This window comes from Balaenoptera physalus, assembly GCF_965194825.1.
Source record: "Balaenoptera physalus genome assembly, chromosome: 16".
Taxonomy (NCBI): domain Eukaryota; kingdom Metazoa; phylum Chordata; class Mammalia; order Artiodactyla; family Balaenopteridae; genus Balaenoptera; species Balaenoptera physalus.
Window position 1 is genome coordinate 25,516,965 of NC_138898.1, and position 23,411 is coordinate 25,540,375.

The window sequence follows — 23,411 nt, forward strand, 5'->3', positions numbered from 1 at the left end:
GACAGCAGACGCATCTTATGGGCGCAGAGACGCGGCTGCGCTGCCCGGCACTGTCCGGCGCTGAGGGTTGAGCAGGAGGAGCCCGGAGCAGTCAGGGCGGCCGTCCTGCTCGGTGCCCGCCACCCCGCGCGCCGCCCGCACTATGGCCGCCCCGCCGCAGCTGCGGACTCTGCTCCTTGCGATCAACGCACTGTTGCGCAAGCGCCGCTACCACGCAGCGTTGTCCATGCTTAAGGGCTTCCGGAACGGGGCTGTGTGAGTCGGGCGGTGGGGCGGGGCAGGGGCTGAAGGACAGATCTGATGGGGTCGGAGAAGCGGGTTCTGGGGCCGGCGCCGGCGCGCTGTGCGCCCCTGAGCAGCCCTAGTGTGTCCCTAGATCTCTCGGTGTCCAATATCGGCGCAGTGGGCGCTGGATTTTGGGTTCCGAGCGCCTTCTGAGCCGGGGCTCCCACTACGCTGTTTCTGGGTCTTCCGTGCTTTGCAACCTGGACCTCTTGCCTTGACTGCCTCCCATGCAGCCCCTGTCTCCCTTCATTTGGGCCCAGTTTCCCCTCTTTCGCCGCTGTGTGCCCTTGGGTCTAATGGGAAGCTGGACTCTGGCCTCTAGCCAGCCGGCGGCCCTGCCTCTCTGTGCTCCCTCCATTAAGCTGCGCGTGGGCTTTCATGCCGCTTCTCAATTCTCTTTTGTAAGTCCCTTCTGGCACAGGGGACTCCTGATAAGCCTCAGTCGTGATGTAAATGAAGCTGCAAATATTTGCTGAGCAAATTGAAGACCTGCAGAAGAGGTCTTGGGGTCATTTCCCCTGGCTGGTGCCAGGACGGGAGCTCAGCTTCCTTTAAACTTCATGCATAACAGCTATCATTTATTGAGAGCCTACTGTGCCAGAACTGGGGACGCATCAGAGAACAAACGGAAAATCTGCATGCTCTTGAAGTTGGCATTTTAGTGGCAGCATGGCATGGTTGTGTGGATGTGACCACCTTGGTTTGAATCCTGGTGCCCCTTACCTGCGTGATCTTGAGCAAGTCTTTTAGCCTCTCTAAGCCTCAATTTCTATAAAATGGGGCTGATAATAGTACTTATATACTGTCAGAGGCTTGAGTCAGTATGTGTGAAATGCTTAGCACAGTGCCTGGTATGTATATAACTGTTGGCTGCTGTAATTATTGTTCTGTTCACATGGATGTCTGACTGGCTCACTCCTTCACCTTGTTCAGGCCTCTGATTGTCACCTCCTCAATGAAGCCATCCCTGAACTTCCCACCTCCTTCCCTACTGAATTTTTCTCCATAATATTTACCACCATCTGACACTAAGTAGTTCACTTATGTATCCTGTTTTTCTATTGTCTTTCTCACTGGAAAGTGAGCTTCATGGTGATGCCAAAAATCTTGGCTCTCAGTGCACCAATGCCAAACAGAAACAGACAGAGATTTGGAGGAAAAGAAGAAGCTTTATTCTTTGCCAGGCAAAGGGGAAACACAGCCAGCTAGCACCTCAAGAACTGTGCCCCCCTTCTATGGGGAATAAGGGCAAGGTTATATAGCCGGGCCTCGTGGTCTGGTAGGTGATAAGGCTCAAAGTAATTAAGGTCTTGCATTTATCTTCTTCTTGCGTTATTTCCAAACAGTCACAGCTAGCCTCAGGCAGCCTGGTAATTGAGTCTGTTTGGTAATTGGGTCTGTTGGCCTCTGGGTTGTAGGCCTGCGACCTGCTTTCTGAAATGCAGAGGTTACAAGGGTTGATTTGCTACAAGGGAGTGCAGGGAGTGTAAATACCAGGTGCAGGATGTAATTCACATGTGGGATCAGAGAGTGTTAGGGGCAGTGTGTAATTAACACAGAGTTAGGGACTGATAGGTACAGGATGTAATTCACATAGTGTCAGAGAATGTTAGAGGTTAGCTTTGTGAAGGACAAATCTAGTTACAGACACTACAGATTAGTAACAGTTAAAATAAAACTAGGACTGATTAACTCTTTCAGGCCTGTTTATGCTGTTTCCCCAGGCTGTTCATTGTTACTTTATTTTCCTTGTCTATCAGAAAAGAAAAGTCTCATTTCTATTTTTGTTGCAACAATGGGGACAGAAAGTTTAATCTATTTTGTTCCTTGCTATATTCCTAGTACCTGGTACACAGCAGGCTCTCAAATATTTACTGAATGAATGAATGTGCAAGGTAGGAATTGCCATTGTCCCCATTTTCTGGATGAGAAGACTGTGGCTCAGAGAGGAAGATTCATTGCTCATGGTCAAGTCACTTAGTCAGGGTCAGAGCCAGGATTCAAACCCAAGGATACCTGATCTCAATGCCAGGCTCTTGGCTTCCATGGGCACCCAGAGTCAGGGAGAAGGTGGCTCCCCCTGGGTCTGGCCAGATCATATCAGTCTTGCTTTGGTGTGATCAGGGTGGGGTGGGCCCTGAGATAACATCAGTGGGCCCAGGCCCATCTGTAAGGACCTGGAGTCAAAGTGGGGAGACTGATGATTAAATTACCATGACAATACCAGATGATCAGGAATGCTTTACAGAGGAGGTGATGGTGCCATTTTGAAGGCTGAGTTGGAATTTGCTGTGGGTGATAAGGGCATCTCAGGCAGAGGGAATGGTTTGAACAAAGGCCTGGAGGTGGAAAAGAATGTGCTGTTTGTCAAGAGAGGCCATCCATTCAGGGAGGCCGACTTGGATGACTGAGAACTGAGACGTATGAACTGTGTAAAATGTAACTCATTTTGATGCTCTACTCCTAAATATATCAATGTGCATCTCTGAAAATAAGAGCATTTTCCTATATGGCTAGATTATCGTAATTACATTTAAGAAATTAATCATAATCCTATAATGTTGACTGCTGTCCAGTTGATAGACAAATTGTTCCAGTTGTCCCCCAAATGTCCTCTATAGCAAGTTTGTCTAGACCAGGATCTTCCAGGATATCACACTGTACCTGCATATCGTTTAAATCCTTTTTAATCCAGGGCATCCCATTTTTCAAGATGCAGAGTGATCCTGTGAGTGGTAGTAAACTCACCTGAGTTTGAGGAGTTTGGGTAGGGGGCCAAGCAGATGTAGGGAGTTGGGGGCATTGTTCTGCTTGTGTCTGTGGTATAAGGAAGGAGCCTTTTAGCCCTGGCCAGCTGGAGGAGGCCAAGGGTCTCTTTATTCAGGGGAAAGAGACATGACTTTGAGGAGGTGGGGCAGAGAGCTTGCTGGAGCCAGGATGAGGGCCCTGCCCACAGCTAGGCAGTGAGAAAATAAGCCATTCAGTGTGGCCACCACTACAGTAACACTGCTGTCACTTGATCATATTTTTTATTTGACTTATTTTTTGAAAATTGTGTAGCATATTCACAAAAGGCATAAAAAGTTAGAACTTTTGAGAAGTTTACACACCTTGCTCTAACCAAGCATAGAGCACATATAGAGCCACCTCGTTCTTGTACAGCTGTGTGGTATTCATTCCACTGACTGCTGGGTCCATTATTTGTTTACCCAGTAGCCCTCTGTTGATGGACACATGTTTGCTCTCAGTCTTCTGCTGTTTCAAGCAAGCCTCACAGATACTCATATGACAACAATATGGGGCTCATGACAGTTGTCTCAAGGAGGCTGCCAAAGATTTTTAGACCTTGTAGCCTGGTAAGATTGGGGCCAGACAGCAGGAGAACTTGGTGGGGCGAGGGAAAGTCCAATAAAGAAGAAAAAGAAAGGCAGAGACACTAATATTGGTTGAATTAGGAACTTTTACATGCGCTATGTCCTTAACTGCCAGAAGCAACTCTGAAATGGAGAATACTTTTAACTGATGGGAGAAGGGAGGCTCAGAGATGTTAAATGATTTATCCAAGTGTATACAGCAAAACAGGGCAGGGCTTTGGCACCAAATATTATTTCCTTTGTACTACCCACTTTGGTTTGGTTTTTTTATTTTGGCCACACCGCGTGGCATGCAGGGTCTTAGTTCCCACACCAGGGATCGAACCCGCACTGCCTGCATTGGAAGTGAGGAGTCTTAACCACTGGACTGCCAGGGAAGTCCCTGTACTACCCACTTTGAACCCAGATCTAACTTGAAAGCCAGCATTATTTTCCCTCCCAAAATGATGTCAGGATTAGGGATGGGGAGGGGGCACAGGGAGTCAGAAAGAAACTGATTCAGTGGTGCTGTAGTAACTGTTTTCTTTTGTTTCTACAGCTATGGAGTCAAAATCCGGGCCCCTCACGCACTGGTCATGACCTTTCTCTTCCGGAGTGGCAGGTACCCATCCCCTCTGCACACCCTTCAAACTGGTAGAGAATGTGGTCACCCCTCAGTGCCAGGACTGTTGCAGTAGCTTCCTAGCTGGATCTAACCTGTCTGCACCACCACCTCCTAAAGTACAACTCTGATTCTATTATCCCATCTCGAAAGTTCCCCTGGCTCCTCACTGTCCTCCAGAGAAGCCCAGCTTCCAGGTGTGGCCTTCAAGGCCCTCTGCAGCCTGACCTCAGGGGCATCCCCCCTACTCCCCCACGTCCACCCTGGGGTGCCCTTGGCACCAAGACTCACTGCCATTCATTCATGTGCCACATGTGGTTCTACCTCCTTACATTTCTCATGCAGTACCCCTCACCAGGAATGCCCTTTCCTCTTCTACCACACCTTTATTTCCTTCCTAGCAACCCATACCAGTTCTCTGAGGATCTCTTTTTCAGGAAAACTGTTCATGACCTACCTTCTGCCCTTGTTCAGACTTCTTGGCCTTCCTCTGATCTCCCATAACTTCCCTCAAGAAACTTCTCAGAAATCACTTTGTGGTCTAGTTTTTAATGTATGTAGCCTCATCTGGAGCTTATAAGAATCACACATGGGGGACTTCCCTGGTGGCTCAGTGGTTAAGAATCTGCCTTCCAATGCAGGGGATGCAGATTCAGTCTCTGGTCAGGGAACTAGATCCCACGTGCATGCTGCAACTAAGAGTTTGCATGACACAACTAAGGAGGCTGCAGGCTGTAACTAAGGAGCACATGTGCCACAACTAAGGAGCCAGTGAGCTGCAACTAAGGAACCCATGGGCCACAACTAAGGAGCCCGTGAACCGCAACTGAGGAGCACACATGCTGCAACTAAGGAGCCTGCCTGCCACCGCTAAGACCTGGTACAACCAAAAAAAAAAAAAAAAAAAGAATCACACGTGGACACCCTATTACTCAAATCCAGCTTGCGAGATTTTTTCTATTTTTTTTTTTTTTTGGGCCATGCTGCACAGCATGCGGGATTTTAGTTCCCCCACCAGGGATCAAACCTGCGTCCCCTGCAGTGGAAGCATGGAGTCTTAACCACTGCACCACCAAGGAAGTCCCTGTAAGATCTTTTCTTTATGTATTTTTCCTTTTTATTTATTTATTCCTTTTTATTTATTTATTATTTTTGGCTGTGTTGGGTCTTCATTGCTGTGCACGGGCTTTCTCTAGTTGAGGCGAGTCGGGGCTACTCTTCGTTGCAGCGCACGGGCTTCTCATCGCAGTGGCTTTTCTTGTTGCAGGGTACGGGCTCTAGAGTGGGCGGGCTTCAGTAGATGCAGCGCATGGGCTCAGTAGTTGTGGCTCGTGGACTCTGGAGCACAGGCTTAGTAGTTGTGGCGCACGGGCTTAGTTGCTTCGTGGCATGTGGAATCTTCCCGGACCAGGGCTCCAACCTGTGTCCCCTGCATTGGCAGGCGGATTCTTAACCACTGCGTCACCAGGGAAGCCCTGTATTTTTCCTTTTTTAAATTTATTTTTGTTTTAGTTTTTGCCCTCCGAATCATTTTTTTAAATTGAACTCATTCATTCATTCAGTAAATATTTATTGAGCATGTGCCAGACACTCAAAGATTATTTTTTTTTTTAATAAATTTATTTATTTTATTTATTTATTTTTGGCTGCACTGGATCTTCGTTGCTGCGCGTGGGCTTTCTCTAGCTGTGGCAAGCAGGGGCTACTCTTCGTTGCAGTGCACAGGCTTCTCATTGCGGTGGCTTCTCTTGTGGCGGAGCGCGGGCTCTAGGGCGCCCAGGCTTCAGTAGTTTTGGCGTGCTGGCTCAGTAGTTGTGGCTCGCGGTCTCTAGAGCACAGGTTTGGTAGTTGTGGCGCACGGGCTTAGTTGCTCCGCAGCATGTGGGATCTTCCCGGACCAGGGCTGGAACCCGTGTCCCCTGCATTGGCAGGCAGATTCTCAACCACTGGGCCACCAGGGAAGCCCCCAGACACTGTTCTTAGGTGCTGGAGATACAGCAGTGAAAAAAAACAGAGAATGATCACTTCCCTTGTAAAGCTTGCATTCTAGCAAGGAGTAGCAGAAAATAAACATAATAAGGAAAGTATATGGTATGTTAGAAGATTGTATGGGCTGTGGGAAAGAAATATTAGAGCAGGGAAAGAGGGAAAGGGGATCCAGAGTGCTGGAGGAGGGGCAGGCTGCAGAACTAAATAGGGAAGGCCTCAGTGAGAAAGTGACATTCAAGTAAAGACTTGAAGGAGATGGAAGAGTTGGCCAAGTGGGTATCAAGGGAAAGAGTGTTTCAGGCCAAGGGAATAGCCAGTGCAAGGGTCCTGAGGTGGGATCATGCCTGGTGAGTTTGAGGAGGCTGCAGCAGAGGGATTGCAGGGGAGAAAACAAAGAGAGGAAGGTCACAGGGGTAACCTAGGCCCATCCTGTCCAGCTTTAGGTCATAGAGAGGAGTTTGGCTTTTCCTTTAAGGGAAACAGGAAATTGTTTTAAGAATTTGTATAGGGACATGCCACTATTTGACTTATCTTTTAATAGTGAGAGAGTGAAGAGTTTGCTGCTAGGGGTCAAGGGCAGAAGTAGGTGTAAAGTAGGAGGCTGTGGCAATAATCCAGTTGAGTAACTGTGGTGGCCCAGACCTTGACGGTGGCAGTGGAGGTGAGAGGTGTTCAGATTCTAGAAACATTTTGAAGGGAGGATTAGTGCCAACACTTGACAAGTGGGAAATCCAGCTTGCCTTAGAACTGTCAGTGCTGGGCCCATGTTCCTATGGGGTGAGAGCCAGCTGACTCCTGGCTCTCCCCACTCACCTGGCAGACTTCCACACGTCCCAGAAGACACACTTCAAGGTCCTTCTCCAGCCTTGAGGGCCCTTGCGTTTGCCTGCCCTGAACTGATCTCCCAGAATACAGTCTGCTCCTCTCCCTGGTTCTCCTCACTGCCCCCTAGTGATTTTTTAAAGATAAATCAAATCATCTGTCCTACTTAAATGTTCGCTTCTCTCAGGATAAAGACAAAACTTAGCATAGCCCCGCCCCTCCCCCACAGCTTTTGCCCCACATATTTTCTGCTCAGGTCTTAATGGTTTCTCTCTGTTCCTTTACTCCCCATTCTCTGTCCCTCCTCGGGACCTTTGCACGTGCTGATCCACCGCCTGGGATGCAACTCCTCTCCCCTCCTGACCTCACTGACTCCTCATTCTTCACACCCCAGGATCATGTCTTGTCAAGGTCAAAGTTTGACCTTTGTGTTGTGATTATTCATTTCATAATTCCCTCTCCCATTAGATCATAAACCTCATGAGGGCAGCAAGCAGATCTCTTTTTTCTCAGACTTGTATCCCCAGATCCAGCACATAGTACATACTCACTCGCTCATTCATTTCTTCACATATTCACTCCAAAAAAAATATTTATTGAGCACCTACTATGTGCCAGGCCTTGTACTGGGGGCTGAGGATGAACAAGCCAGATGTAGACACCACTCTCTGGTAGCTTCCATTGGGATGGGGTGGGAGTGGTGGGAGATAATAAGCAAGTATATAAATGTCAGGTGGTGATAAGAGCTATGAAAGAAAAGAAAAGTTGGGTAAGGGAACAGAATACGATGGTCGTTCTTTTATGTAGAGTGGTCAGGGAAGACCTCTCGGAGGAAGTGGCGTGGAGTCAAGGCCGGAATCTAGTGAGGGAGCAGCCCCAAGGACATGGAGCCTAGAGGCCTGGGGTTGAATGAGCATCAGCCCATGAGCTCCTTGCCTGGGTCAGTTTTGTGTGTCAGGTGGGTGAGTGCCCTGGGGGCGGCTGGGCCTGCACTCATGGCGGCTCCCTGTGTTTGTGCAGCCTCCGGGAGAAGCTGTGGGCTATCCTGCAGGCCACGTACACTCACTCCCGGAACCTGGCCAGCTTTGTGTTCACTTACAAGGGACTCTGCGCCCTGCAGTCCCACCTCCAGGGCGAGACCTACCAGGTGCACTCATTCGTGGCTGCCTTCCTTGGGGGCGTCCTGGTGTTTGGAAACAACAATAACATCAACAGCCAGGTAAAGGCCCTCTGCTGGATGTGGGTTGGGGAGAGGGGTGGAGGTGGAGCGTGGGACAGGATTCAGGTATAGAGTTGGGGATGGGAGTCAAAGAAGACAAGCTCTTGGTTCCCTTCCATGTCCGAGGGTCTGTGGTTCACCAGTCCCTGTGTGACCTTGGGAAGGTCACTTCCCCCTCAGTTTCGCGCTCTGTTAACCAGGTGCCTTGTTGGAATTCCATGATTTCCAAAATCAATGTGTGTGCAGCTCTCTGGGGCAAAGATTTGAAAAAACAAAACAAAAGAAAACAAAAACACAAAACACCACTCTGCAGTGAAGTGAGAAAAAAAACATGACCCTGGAGTAAGATTTTCATAAAACAAAACTTAATACATTCAAAGAATTGTCTCTGGTTCTGTAACTTGCCCTTTTTTCTGGGTTAAAGTTCTGTTTTTTAATGAGGTGATGAAACGAAATGCTAATCGTTGCTGCTGCTCCTGTTTTAGCATCCTTCTTGGGCAATACGAAAGTTGGCAGTCTTTCCAATTTGCCTCCCTCAAATTTCTTAAATATTCTTAAATTATAAAAATAATATTTTATTTTCACATTTTAAATAATGCAAACTAAGCACCCCCTATGTGCCTGGCACATTTCTGGGTGCTTAGGATACATCATGATAAAATTAGAAAATAAACTGAAAAGAAAGTTCCTGTCCCCCACCAACTGTCCAGCCACTGTCCAGAGATAGTCACTTTTTTAAAATTAATTTTTATTGGAGTATAGTTGATTTACAATGTTGTGTTAGTTTCTGCTGCACAGCAAAGTGTATCAGTTATACATATACATATAGACAGTCACTTTAACTGTGTATTGTGTAGCCTTTCAGAACTTGTCTGTGCTTGTGTCAGAGTACATAGTAGGAGTTTTCCACCAATTGAGATCATACTACGTTTTTTTTCATGTAACAGTCAGTGTATCTTGGAGGCCTGTCTTGTCAGTCCCTTATCCTTTATAACATCAGTAGAGCCTTCTGCTGATGGGATGGACCAGGCTTGATTTCACAGTCTCCTCTGGATGGACATTTAGGGGCTCTTTAGCCTTTGGCCATCACACACACACACTGCAGTCTACATCTTTGTTCAGACATCTTCCTGTACTTATGTTAGTCTGTCCGTAAGTTCCTAGACATAGAATTGTGGAATCTAAGGATATGAGCGTTTTGTATTTTGGGAAAGTTTCCCCAATTTTGTTTTTTTGATAGAAATTTCACTTGTCTGTGAACTTCCAAAGTCTAGGAATCCTGGACACACCCATCTCCTTCCCCCTCCCCTCCTTTCCCTGACCCCTGGCAACAGCTGCTCTGACCTCCATTTCAAAAATGTTGTCATTTCAAAGATGTCATTTCAAAAATGTTATATGATAGACATTTCTCCAAAGAAGACATACGGATGGCCAACAGGCACATGAAAAGATGCTCCACATCGCTAATTATTAGAGAAATGCAAATCAAAACTATAGTGAGGTATCACTTCACACCAGTCAGAATGGCCATCATCAAAAAGTCTACAAATAACAAATGCTGGAGAGGGTGTGGAGAGAAGGGAACCTTCCTACACTGTTGGTGGGAATGTAAATTGGTGCAGCCACTATGGAGAACAGTATGGAGTTTCCTTAAAAAGCTAAAAATAGAATTACCATATGATCCAGCAATCCCACTCCTGGGTGTATATCTGGAAAAGACGAAAACTCTAATTTGAAAAGATACATTCACCCCAGTGTTCATAGCAGTACTATTTGTAAGACATGGAAGCAACCTAAATGTCTGTTGACAGATGAATGGATAAAGAAGATGTGGTATATATATATACAATGGAATATTACTCAACCATAAAAAAGAACGAAATAATGCCATTTGCAGCAAAATGGATGGACCTAGAGATTATCATACTAAGTGAAATAAGTCAGACAGAGAAAGGCAAATACCATATGATGTCACTTACATGTGGAATCTAAAAAAATGATACAAATGAACTTATTTACAAAACAGAAACAGACTCAGAGACATAGAAAACAAACTTATGGTTGCCAAAGGGGAAGTGGTGGGGGAGGCATAAATTAGGAGTTTGGGATTAACAGATACACACTACTGTGTATAAAGTAGGTAAACAACAAGGACCTACTGTATAGCACAGGGAACTCTATTCAATATCTTGTAATGACCTTTAATGGAAAAGAATCTGAAAAAGAATATATATACATATATATGTATATGTGTGTGTGTATAGCTGAATCACTTTGCTGTACACCTGAAACAAACACAACATTGTAAATCAACTATACTTCAATTTAAAAAGATGTTATATAAGTGGAGTCATTGTAGTATGTAACCTTTGAGGATTGGATTTTTTCACTCAGCATCATTTCCTGGCAATTCATCCAAGTTACTGTATGTATTAGCTGTTCATTCCTTTTCGTTGCTGAGTAGTGTTCCATGGTATGGATATACCTGTTGAAGAACATCTGTGTTGTTTCCAGTCTTTGGCTATTAGGCATGCAGCTACTCAGAACATTCTTGTACGTGTTTTTGGTGAGCATAAGTTTTCACTTCTGGGGTAAACACCCAGGAGTGCAATTGCTGGGTCATATGGTACATACATACTTAGTTTCATAAGAAACTGCTGAAGCATTTCCAGAGTGATTGTACTGTTTTACATTCCTATCAGGAATATATGCGTGATCCAGTTTCTTCACATCCTAGCTGGCATGTGGTTTATTACATTTCAAATTTTAGACATTTTGATAGGTGTATAGTGCTATCTCATTGTGGTTTTAATTTGCATGTCCCTGATGCCTAGTGAAGTTGAACCTTTTTACATGTGCCTATTTTCCTTCTGTGTAACCTCTTCAGTGAAATAACTGTTTGTGTCTTTTGTCCATTTTCTAACTGGATTGTTTCTTTCTTCACTGTTGAGCTTTGAGAGTTTCTAAAAATATATTCCAGATACTAGTTTTTGTCAGATATGTGTTTGTAAATATTTTCTCCCAGTCGAGCTTTTCTTTTCTACCCCTTCACATGGGCTTTCACAGTGGAAAAATTCTGAGTTTTGATGAAATCCAGTTTATTAACTTTTTTCTTTTATGGATTGCGTTTTTTGTTGTCGAGCTACCTTTTAGTTTCGAGCCATGGAAATATATTCATTGTTCAGATTTTTTAATGAAAAAGAATAATAAATTAAAGCCATCAACAGTCACATTTAAATGCCTGCTACGTAACTGTTTCAAGTCACCCGGCGCGCAGGTGGCGCCCCAGGGTGGCAGAAGGTTCCCGGTGGCTGGGCCCACCTGTAACCCCCACCTCCCTGTCATTCCCTCCCTCAGATCAACATGTACCTGATGTCACGCCTCCTGTTTGCCCTGTGCCGCCTGGGCGTGGGGAAGGGCTACATCCCTGAGCCCAGGTGGGACCCATTCCCGTTGTTCACCGGGCTACTGTGGGGGCTGGTCCTGTGGCTCTTCGAGTACCACCGGCCCACGCTGCAGCCCTCTCTGCAGTCCTCCATGACCTACCTGTACGAGGACAGCAACGTGTGGCACGACCTCTCGGACTTCCTCATCTACAGCAAGAGGCGCCCCTCCGAGTAACTTGGCCCCAAGGTGCTCATGGAGGCTCCCGCGCCCAAGTCACCTCCGGCGGGCTCAGCTCGAGATTGGCTCCATCAGCGAATCATCCCAGGGGATCCGGCCTTTTCAAGACCCGGGGTGCGAATCATCCCAGGGGATCCGGGCTTTTCAAGACCCGGGGTCTCAGACTCTTTTATTAGCCCGGGGTTCCACTTGCCAAAGTGAAAGCACTGATTTTCAGACCCCATTAGGTACTCTTGAATGGTGGAACGAGCCGCCAGATCAGGCTGAGGAGCCTTGGGCGCGGTGACAGCTGTGCCGCTGACTCTGTGAGACCAGGGAAAGTCACACCCCACCCTGGGCCTCAGGGGTCATCGCACTCAGAGGAGGGCACTGAAGTCTCTTTCTGGTGGGTATGTTTTCCGACCGTTCTTCTGGAACAGAGGGCTCCTGGCTGGTGGGCAGTGGGTTGCAAATGCGTTTTTAGAAAATATTCAGTTCCTCGTCTTAGGTGTTCTACTGAAGAAGCTCTGGCGTTTCCACTGTCCAATAGAAACACGATGTGAGTCATAGACGTGATTGAAATTTTTTTAGTAGCCACATTTTTTAAAAAGTGGAGGAAATTCCCTGGCGGTCCAGTGGTTAGGACTCCGAGCTTTCACTGCCGAGGGCACGGGTTCAATCCCTGGTTGGGGAACTAAGATCCCACAAGTCGTGGGGTGTGGCCAAAAAAAAAAAAAAGGTGGGGAGGAAAGAAGCAGGTGAGATAAACCTTAATCATATCTTTTAACCCAGTATTTCTAAAATATTATCATTTTAACATGTAATAAATATAAAAGTTACTGAGATATTTTACATTCTTTTTTCTTGTAGTAAGTCATCAAAATCAGGTGTGTGTTTTACACTTCCAGCATTTCTCAATTTCAACCAGCCGCATTTCAAGTGCTTATTAGTAGCCACATGTGGCTACTGGCTACTGTTTTGGATAGCACAGATATAGTATACCCTCGCAGAAAATTCTAGTGGACAGCGCAGATATAGAGCTAGAAGACGTGGGTTTGAGTCCCCACTCCACCACTGTGTAACCTTGGGGAAGGTTCTTCTCAGAGGCTCAGTTTCTAGTAAAATGAGGATAATCATAGTAATACCTGGTGTCCACATTGGACTTGTGTAACTACAACGGCTGCTTCTACTAATTACATCCATGTAGTGAGCTCCTACTTCCTCTTGGGTGCTTTGCACTAATTATTTTTAATCCATTCAAAGACCCTGCAGGTATGTATTTGGATCTCCATTTCACAGATGTGGAAACTGAGAATCAGAGAAGTAACTTGCCCAAGGTAATACAACTAATAGTATGACAGCCAAACCAGGGTTTGAACCCAGATCTATGTGATTTCAAAGCTCATGTTTTTTTCAGTGCCTTACTTTAAATTTAGAAACCTAAACTATGCTATGCAAATGTTAGCTAGTTATAGGGGTGCAAACTCAAATGCCTATAGGGGCCTGGCAAGTGGCATAAATGATAATGTTCTGGGTGCTATGCATTTGGGAGTGACAGGGACGTGGGGAACTGGAGACTCGTGTGCCAGACTGATTTTTGAAAACCACCAAGCTGGACAGATCAAACAGGTCTCCAGGAGATTTGGTCCATGGACAACCAATTTGAATAGGCATACTTTAATCTCTTTTTATATTTTGAAAATTACGGACTTCCCTGGTGGCTCAGTGGTTAAGAATCCGCCTGCCAATGCAGGGGACACAGGTTCGAGCCCTGGTCCAGGAAGATCCCACATGCAGCAGAGCAGCTAAGCCTGTGCGCCACAACTACTGAGCCTGTGCTCTAGAGCCCGTGAGCCACAGCTACCGAGCCCATGCGCCACAACTACTGAGCCTGTGCTCTAGAGCCCGTGAGCCACAGCTACCGAGCCCAGGCGCCACAACTACTGAAGCCCACGTGCCTAGAGCCCCTGCTCCGCAACAAGAGAAGCCACCGCCATGAGAAGTCCATGCACCGCAACTAGAGAAGGCCCTCGTGCAGCAATGAAGACCCAACACAGCCAAAAATTAATTAATTAATTTTAAAAAAAGAAAAAAGAAAATCACGAGTAGAAATATCCACATGAGTCACTGACCTTATTAAAATGCAGATTCTGATTCAGTGGGGTCGGGGTGGGGCCTGAGATGTCTGTATTTCTCACAGGCTCCTGGATGATTCCTGCTGCTGCTGTTCTGAGCTACACCTTGCATAACAAGGTGGTAGGGAATGATATGGGGCCAACCAGTAGCCCATGTGACAAAGGAAGAAACTAAGTCACAGAGCTGTTAGGTCATCGAGGTGGGATTTGGTCTGATTCTAACTGCGTGTTCTCAGGCACAGTGTTGTACTGAAGGCCTGGAGGAGGGGATCTTGAAGTTTCTCTAGTTCACTCCGTGGAGGCTGAATGAGATCCCAAGGTTATGGGGAGGGGAAAGGGTGGCCATCAGCAAGTGGGCTTTGTCGCAGATGCTGCGGTGCCCCACCCATATCCTGCCTAACTTACCACTCCAGTGCACACAAGCCACCCAACTGCCACCCTGAGTCTTTCTGCCTGAGGGCTCCTCACTTGCTCTTGGCACCTGCTTTGCCAGCCTGCAGCAAACCTGCAGTGCTAGAGGATTAACACATCCTGGGAGCAGCCCTCCACCAGTGACTGATGACTACCCCCACTCCTGCACCCCTCACCCAGTTATCACTGGGTGGGATAACTGAGGTGCCTGCTCCACACTGGCTCCCAGAATACCCCAGCAAGACTTGAGCTCTGGCTGCCCACAGTGGTCACTTGTGTGATGACACTTCCTCCTTGTCTCCCTTCCTCATGCCCCTACCAGCGCTTTGAACCACTTCCCACAGAAACCACCTGCACTCAAATCCTTGTCTTGGGGTCTGCGATTAGGGGAACCCAAACTAAAACTGGCCTCTGGTGCAGTGAGTTGAGAGGCAGCACAAGTGGTGGTTAAGGACATAAGCTTTGGAACCAGAGTGTCTGGGCTCAGTTCCAGCCTCGCTGGTCCCTTGCAAGTGACTTAACCATTCTGGGCCTCCGTTTTGTCATCTGTAAAATAGGCATTCTAATAGCGCACACCTCATAGGGTGGTCTGGAGGATTAGATGATATGATAGCATATGAAGTAAGCACTCGATAAAGGTTTGCTGTTATTTCCAACATATCAACCAAATGTAAAAGAAAGCATGGCCCTGAGGACTGCAGACACCCTGCTTTTTTAGCCTGTCCTACCCCACCCTCAGCTGAAGGTAAAAGCCTTGGCTGCCTGCCCTCCTGACATCCCCCCACTGCCGCTGGGGGTTGGCCAGCTCCACTACCCACTGTCTCTGCTCTGTAAGAATAGGTTCCCCTCACAGATGGCATCTCTCTGGATCCTGCCAAAGCATCTGGTGCCTCCAACTGCTCACTCCAGGGGGGAGGCGGTGTGGTCCTTGTGCAGGCGCAGAGCCCGGGCTCCTAGGAAGAGTCCCCACTCAGCTGCCTCCTAGCCAAGCCTCCATTTCTGCAAGACTTGGAAAATGGGGATTGCCGGAGAGCTCTTGGCACACAGTACGTGCTCCATAAATGCTAGTTCCTGAAACAGCGCAGTGTTTTAACGTATTTATTAAGCACCTGCTACATTCCTATGAGGTCTCTTGACAATGCAAAGCTGTAAACAAAATTTTTTATTCAATAATGCATACACAGTGTGCAAAACTTAAGTGGTACAAAAAGTGTGTAACAGGGAAGAATCAAGTCCCCCCTGCACCCCAGCTCCACCTACCTGCCTCCACCCCAGCCAGGGGTGCCACCTGTCAGCACTTTCTAGTGCAGCCTTCCTGAGACATTCTCTGCACAACCACCCATCTCTGTCTTATAAGAAACTTGTACATTGCACTGTCATCTCAGGAACCCTTTGACATTTCCTCCTTGTCCTCTGCATGTTTGGTTTCTCTTTGATCAATAATCTGACATGAAAGTGAGTCCTGGACTTCCCTGGCGGTCCAGTGGTTAGGACTCTGTGCTTTCACTGCCAAGGGCATGGGTTCAATCCCTGGTCGGGGAACTAAGATCCTGCAAGCCGCGTGGCCCAAAAAAAAAAAAAAAAAAGTCAATGTTAGTATCATTAAAAAAAAAAAAAGTGAGTCCTTTCTTTGAGCCAATTCCCGTCCCCCACAGCTCCACCCTCCAGTCCCGAAATATCTTGGGCAGATCAGCATGAACCACCCTAGGCGTCCCGAGCCTTGTCGTAGATGACGCCCAACACTCAGGTCCACAGAACTCCCAAGTGAAAGGGGAAGCACAACATGGAAGTGAATTTGGGGCCCTTCTGCTGCTCCACTCCCAAATCAGAGGTCATTCAGGGGACCCATGTGAGAGCGATGATTCACAGGCCGAGGCGCCAAGAATCCGCCTCCTGTGATGCTTGCGGCTCCCGCCTTCCACTTCGCAGGCTCCAGAAAGGATCCTGGAGATGGCGTTTCTGTCCACGTTGTTCGCTTCTCCCACTCCCTTGAGTGTGTTTTGTGTTTATGAGAATCAGGCTTTAAACCTGACACCCTCCTAAACCAGTGCCCCACCTCCTGGAGCCAACAGTCTGTGACTTCAGATGGGTTGCTTTCTGTGACAAGTTAGAGGGTTTTTATAAAAAGAAATGTTACGTTTTTTCCTCCCCTTGTCTTGTTCCAGATTCATAGGGATGTGGGGTGTCTTCTTTCAGCCTTGAAAAGCATTTTGGGTGAGAGGGTGTTAACTTTAACCAGAGGCCTCCTACAGGACTCACCCTTGGGAGCTGGAGGCTGCAGGGGTCCAGCTAGAGGACAGAGGGAAAGCTGGGCTGTCTTCTGACTACTGCTTTTAGAGAGGGCGCCCTGCTTTCTGTTACAGGCCTGTGTGCTCATGATTTCATAAATAAGACGGGACCAGGCAGCACTGAAATGCAGGTCGTGGGGTCTCTGTCAGAAACCTTGCTCCCCCTGCTTTTCTGGGCTCCCCCTTCAGCCTCTCCTCGTGGGCTGGACAAAAGCTAAGAGAGGGATCAAGGTCAGACCACATCAGCTTTTTTTTTTTGGCCACGCTGCGCGGCTTGCAGGATCTTAGTTCCCTGACCAGGGATCGAACCTGGGCCCCTGGCAGTGGAAGCGAGGAGTCCTAACCACTGGACCACCAGGAAATTCCCCGCATCAGCTCTTTTAAGACACTCCTTTTTAGGGTGTCTTTTTTATGTGGGTCATGAACCCTTTTGGCATCTGGTGAAGCCTATGGACCCTTCTCAAGAATGGTGTTTTTAAAACCCATAAAATAAAGTAGGATTACAAAAGACAACAATTATATTGAATATTAAAATAATTATCAAAATATTTTTTAAATTTGTGATTTAATAATGTATGTTCTTTTTCTAAAAATTTTTAAATATTTATTTGTTACTTACTTTGGCTGCACCAGGTCTTAGTTGCAGCATGCAGGGTCTTTAGTTGTGCCATGTGGGCTCTTAGTTGCGGCATGTGGGATCTAGTTCCCAGACCAGGGATCGAACCTGGGCCCCCGGAATTGGGAACACAGAGTCTTACCCACTGGACCACCAGGGAAGTCCCTTGTAATGTGTGTTCTTTTTTAACACATTAGATAACAAGATCTAGTGGCAGGTCGAAAACTACCAAGATTTCACAGGTGCAATAAGCATAAATAGTATCTCAAGATCCCTGCGGCAGCTGTGATATGGAAATCACATAATGATATGGAAGCTGTGATTTCTCTTGGAGGTAAAGTCCCAGGTTGCTGCTAATTGGCCTCTGGTTTGTTGCCTACATTTAAAATTGAAGGAAATGTTACATTTCAGTTAGAGACTAGTGAAAATATAGGTGTAATTTTTTTTCCTGTCCAAGTTCATGGAACTTGGGTTCATGGATCACAGATTCAGAACTCCTGCTTGAGAGTGACCCTCCCAGCCTGCCCTTGTGGCAGCTGACATTGTTTACCAAGCCCTGAGCACAGGAATAGTAAAAATAATAGCTAATATTGGGTGAGTTCTTGCTAGGTACTAGGTACCTGGTGATATTGGAGGCTAGGACGGATTGATTGATTTTTGGCTGCACGCGGGCTTTCTCTAGTTGTGGCGAGCGGGGGCTACTCTTTGTTATGGTGCACGAGCTTCTCATTACGGTGGCTTCTCTTGTTGCGGAGCACGGGCTCTAGGCGCACGAACTTCAGTTGTTGCAGCACGCGGGCTCAGTAGTTGCGGTGCACAGGCTTAGTTACTCCGCAGCATGTGGGATTTTCCTGGACCAGGGATCAAGCCCGTGTCCCCTGTATTGGCAGGCGGATTCTTAACCACTGCGCCACCAGGGAAGTCCAGGGAGGCTAGGATTTAGCAATGAAAGAAGCCAGTTCCTGCTCACGTGGGGCTTACCGTCCAGGGAGGGAAGACTGACAAATGAATATACAGATGTGGTCATTTCAGAGTGGTAGATGCCAGGAAGTCAGTAGTACAGGCACTGTAATAGAGTGACTTGGGAGGAGAACGGCAGGGTCTGTTTTCCAGGGAAGGCCTCTCTGAGGAGGTGCTGTTTGCTCTGAGACCCAAATGATGAGGAGAGAGCCATGCAAAGATGTAGAGGAAAGGTGTACCCTGCAGAGGATCTGCCAAGTGCACAGGCCCTGAGGGGGGAACAGCTGACAGCATCCCAGGGCCTGGCAGGAGGTCTGCGTGGCTGGGACAGAGTGCCAGGCGGGGGCTCACTGGAGTGTTGGAGATGGAGTCCCGGAGGCTGGTTGGGCCCATCAGGCAGGCTTCGTGGGTCAGAGTGAGGGCTTTGGGTTTTCTTCTAAGTGTGACAGGCAGCCTTTGGCAGGTTTAAGCAGGAGAGTGATGTGATATGATTTACATTTTGGAAAGATCCTTTGAGCTGTGTGTGGAGAACAGAATGTAGGGGGCCAGGCTGCCAGCAAGGATCCAGGGAGGAAGCCAGGCAGTGGTCCTGGTGAGACAGCATGGCAGCCTGGACCAGGTTTGGGGGGGCCGCGGGCTGGAGAGAAGTGGGCACATCTGGGGTGTCATTTGGAGAGCACCTCAGTGGCCCAGGGCTTTTGGGTGGGGGGATGAGAGAGAAGGGTATAGCAAATGACCCCCACCCAGCTGAGAAACAGGCCCTGACCTTGCCCCCCCTCGCCTCCGCAGCCCCCTGCGGCCCTCCACTGCCCCTCTGGGGTCGGCCACCCGCCCACCGGGCCCCTGGCATGCGAGCTTCCCAGCTGGTCCCGATTGTTGTTACTCCCCAGGGAGTCATGGGAACACAGTCCCCCTGCCCCCTCTGCCCCCCTCTTCCCAGACAGGCCCAGGCCCTAACAATGCCCCTCAGCCAGCCAGTGGCCTGGACACAATGCCCCTGTTTCGGTTCATTGCCAGCTCCAGGAGGCCTGCTGGGTTTCCTGGCCTGTTTGGCACATACATAACTCCGGCTTCCAGCAGGGATTTTTTTTGTTGTTGTTTAAGAAAAAAAAAAAAAAAAAAAAAGGGAGAGAGAATATCTCTGGCTCCTGCTCTCTGAATATCTTAATATATGATAAAAAGCCTTTCTCTTCTCATCCTGAGCTCTCCCTACTCCCCTCCCTGACCGCATTTGCCATGTGCCTGTCACCCCGGAGGCCAAATGCAGGTCAGCAGGTGTCAGAGAGAAAACGAGAAAAAGAAAGAAAAGCGGCTCACTCCACCATGGCCAGCCTCAAATGTGCTGGTGAGGCTGGAGGTGATGAGAACAATGAGGGCCTCTGACGGGGCAGGCCCGGCCCTGCGCTCTTCATTCACCTTATCTCCTGACTTCTAAGACGCCATCCAAGATGAGGTACAGCGTTATCTTGAGCCCCTAAGAAAGAAAAGAGCTGCCAACTAAAAATGGACATGCCACTGATTGTGTGATGCCCTTCAATTTCAGAGATGTTAAATATGAAAAAAAAAGTCGGAGAGGGGACTTCCCTGGCGGTCCAGTGGTTAAGACTCTGTGCTTCCATTGCAGGGGGCATGGGTTCGATCCCCGGTCGGGGAACTAAGATTCCTGAATGCTGCAGGGTGCAGCCAAAAAAATTTAAAAATTAACTAATTAAAAAAAAAAGTCTGAGGATCAGTGGAATATGGGATTGTCTCATCTACCCACTTCATTGCCCTCCAAATGTATTTTTCTTCTTGCCTTTGAACCTAATAGAGTTTGGGAGGCAGTGCAGGGATTGCTGCTTGAAAACTCTCCTGTTCTGCAGCCTAACAAGAATTTTTTTCTTTTCTCTTTTGGAAAAATCGGGAGGAGATGTAGGCAAGCTGCTCCAGTGATTCATATTTCATTCTTAGTAACAGCTGACATTTATTGAGGGCTCTCTATGTGCCAGCTACTGCCCTAAGCACTGTAATAACTCAGTTAATGTCCCAACAACCCTATCAGGTAAACACTGTTATCATTATTATTACCATCCCCATTTTACAGATGAAAAAACAGAGCCCCTGTGCTCTAAGGGCTCCCCACCCCCTCACTTCCGCGCCGGTCAGGGCAGGCATAGCCACTGTGTCTGGTTTTCTCCCCTCTCCTTGGAAAAGCATAATCTCTCCGCAGAGGCTGGAGTGATGGAGAGAAGGGAAGAGGCACTGGGCGAGCCTTGGAGAGGAGAGGGGTCCCCAGAGCGTGAGCTCATGGAATAATGGGGGCTCGAGGGAAAGGAGGCTCGCCTATCAACCAGAGGCCTATCCACTTCCATTGACCTTGGACCTTCTGGCCCACCCCCACTGAACATATGGACCAGCTAATGGCCGAGGACTTGGCCAAGGCCACACAGCCAGGCAGCTGCTGGCTGGCACTAAGCCCTGTGAACACCCACTTTCCCTACTCTGCCACGTCCATATCTTCTCTTTAGCTACCCACAAAGCAGAGGAGCTGTGCTGCTGCTGTAATGATGTCACTAATAGTAGTTAACATTTATTGGCTGCTTACTCTGTTCCAGGCACAGGCATCAGGGATTGCAAACCCAGGTACCCAGAATGGCAGGGCAAGTAAGGTCACCGAGTGAGGCAAGCCAGGCAGGGACGCTTGTGGCCTGGAGGGTCAAGGCTCTGGCTAAATGGGGGACAGCAACTGCTCAGCACCCTGATGGCCTGCGTGGTATTGCCAGATATTACTGGGTTTTTGTTAAGGCCAGATATTTGAATTTTTATATAGCATTTCCCAATTAAAATTTTTTTAAAACTAATTCATAATTCAGGAAAAAAATAATCTGGGTAAATTAAATCATACCTGTGGGCCAGTTTGCAAACTCTGCTTGTCTTGTTTTCTCATTTAACCCTGACACCCATTCTGTCAAGGAGCCTTTGCCCCTTGTTCCATGGATGAGGCAAGCAAAGGTCTTCAGTGGGGTAAATCACTTACCCATCTGGCCAAGCCACATGGTTGGGGTCTGCCTGACTCCCAAGGCTTGCTCCCATGTTAGACGGCCTCCCGAATGGGTAAGAGGCCTGTGCTCAGACACAGCCAGAACTGGCACAGTGACAGACACAGCCAGAACTGGCACAGTGACGGTTTACTCCAGGGACGGTAAACCGTCAGTCAAACAATTCAGTGTAGTGACAAGGGATCATTCAAGATGAATGTAACGTTGCAGACATAAAACTCCCCACCTCCTTCTGCCAGAACTCAACAATGGATGCTTCTGTGCCCCTTAATAAAATTAAGTCACGACAGAATCATTTCTCCTTATAATAGGATGTTCATGTTTGGAGATTTTTTTTTTAAGCTATGAATGTACGTTTAGGGGAGGTGGTGTATGTGGAATAAATAGCTTTGAATTATTTGTGTCATTTGTCAAACTTCTTAATGAGCATATTGTGCAGATACATAGAAATAATTCTGACTCTCCCACTGGACTGTGAGCTCCAGGTGTCAGAGATGAGTGTTTTGCTTCCAACTGTCTCCCTAGCACCTGGCACAATATCTGACACATAGTAAGTGCTCAGTAATATCTGTGGATTGAATGAGTGAGGCTCAGAGGAAGTGAATTGACTTGCCCAAGGTCACACAGACTCGGATTCCGGTTTACATCCACCTGATTTAGAAGCCCATGCTATCACTCTACCATCCTGCCTCTTGGAAAGATGTCTTCAGGTGGAGGATTGTGGGCCCAGGAGCTTCCACTCCTTTGGACTCCCCTGGAGTAAGGAGTTGGTGATGGTGGTGATGGAGGTGAGCACCTATTAATTAAGCCACTATCCACCATAATACGTTTTGGAAACCACACATTAGAATCTTGACAGCCCTGAGCCTGGTTCTGGGGTATTTACAGAGGGTGGTGGGTATGAAGGGCAGGCCCTGGGTTTTACAGTGGGAGACTGTTATTCTACTGTGTGACCTTGAGTTGCAAGTGCCCCTCTCTGAGCCTCCATCCTGCACCATGTGGATAAACAAGCTTCACTTATGAGAGTATCAGGTTGAAAGGAGATCATCAGTGGAAGTGGCTGCCCAGTAACTGTGGATTTTTTGGAAGCCTACCAGCCTGAGAACTGTTGAGAACAGCCTTATCAGGATCTGTCGGGCTTGGGGCCAAGAGGCTCTATCTATCAGGCCTTTGCTGTTTTCAAGTGGGTATTAATAGATACAGAAGGCCTGTATCTCTTCCTGGATTTCACATTGGGAATTCTGCTCTTCACTCCTTTCTGCTGCAGCAGGACAGGAAGGATTGTGGGAAGGAGGGCACCTGCTTCTACCTGGGAGGTTGTGTACTTGAATACTTTGGGCAGGGCAGGGCTTTGAAAAACCCCTGGCTTTGGCCTCACCGAGCCTGAATAATAGCTTTCTCATCCACTAGGTAAGCTCATGCCCTTTAGATCTCAAGTTTCCTCATCATAAAATGGGGCAGTAGTATCTGTCTTCCTTCTCCAGCAACCAGTACAGTGCTTGGTACATAACAGGTGCCCGAGAAATGTTTGTTGAATGACTATTGGGCATGAGAGGGCTTTACAGAGTGAATGTTACTGTTGTTGAGACCCTTTGGGAATGTGTGAAGGAAGGAAATTACCTTTGGAGTGGGAATGTTGCTGGCTTCTCTCACCCTTTTGTCAGGATCTGGCTTGGCTATTTAGAATGAGACCTACCATTTTTTTTAAATACCTTTTCTTTTTTTTTTTTTTTAAAGGAATTCCTTTATTTTTATTATCATTATTTATTTATTTATTTAATTTTATTTTTGTCTGTGTTGGGTCTTCGTTTCTGTGCAAGGGCTTTCTCTACTTGCGGCAAGCAGGGGCCAGTCTTCATCGTGGTGCGCGGGCCTCTCACTATCGCGGCCTCTCTTGTTGCGGAGCGCAGGCTCCAGATGCGCAGGCTCGGTAGTTGTGGCTCACGGGCCTAGTTGCTCCGCAGCATGTGGGATCTTCCCAGACCAGGGCTCGAACCCGTGTTCCCTGCAGTGGCAGGCGGATTCTCAACCACTGCGCCACCAGGGAAGCCCGAGACCTACCATTCTTAT

The 23,411-nt window shown here is 47.7% G+C and overlaps 1 protein-coding gene across 2 annotated transcripts; it reads left to right on the forward strand.

Annotated features, from left to right (window-relative positions):
- The first annotated feature begins 9 nt into the window (after positions 1–9).
- PXMP4 (peroxisomal membrane protein 4) lies at positions 10–21,738 on the forward strand. 2 transcript variants are annotated; one of them, XM_082432261.1, is made up of 4 exons: positions 25–255; positions 4,198–4,260; positions 8,092–8,290; positions 11,648–21,738. In XM_082432261.1, the coding sequence occupies exons 1-4, from the start codon at positions 143–145 to the stop codon at positions 11,909–11,911; spliced, it is 639 nt and encodes a 212-aa protein (XP_082288387.1). In that variant the 5' UTR covers positions 25–142; the 3' UTR covers positions 11,912–21,738. The 2 variants fall into 2 exon arrangements, with proteins under 2 accessions (XP_082288388.1, XP_082288387.1); XM_082432262.1 differs by lacking the exon at positions 8,092–8,290 and having other exon boundaries at positions 10–255; positions 11,648–11,808.
- Positions 21,739–23,411: the final 1,673 nt, after the last annotated feature.

Excerpts from the sequence above, each read along its gene's own strand:
- PXMP4 (XM_082432261.1), top strand. The coding sequence starts at position 143 with ATGGCCGCCCCGCCGCAGCTGCGGACTCTGCTCCTTGCGATCAACGCA. Across the intron at positions 256-4,197 it reads GGCTTCCGGAACGGGGCTGT|CTATGGAGTCAAAATCCGGG; the intron begins GTGAGTCGGGCG and ends TTGTTTCTACAG. Across the intron at positions 8,291-11,647 it reads ACAATAACATCAACAGCCAG|ATCAACATGTACCTGATGTC; the intron begins GTAAAGGCCCTC and ends TCCCTCCCTCAG.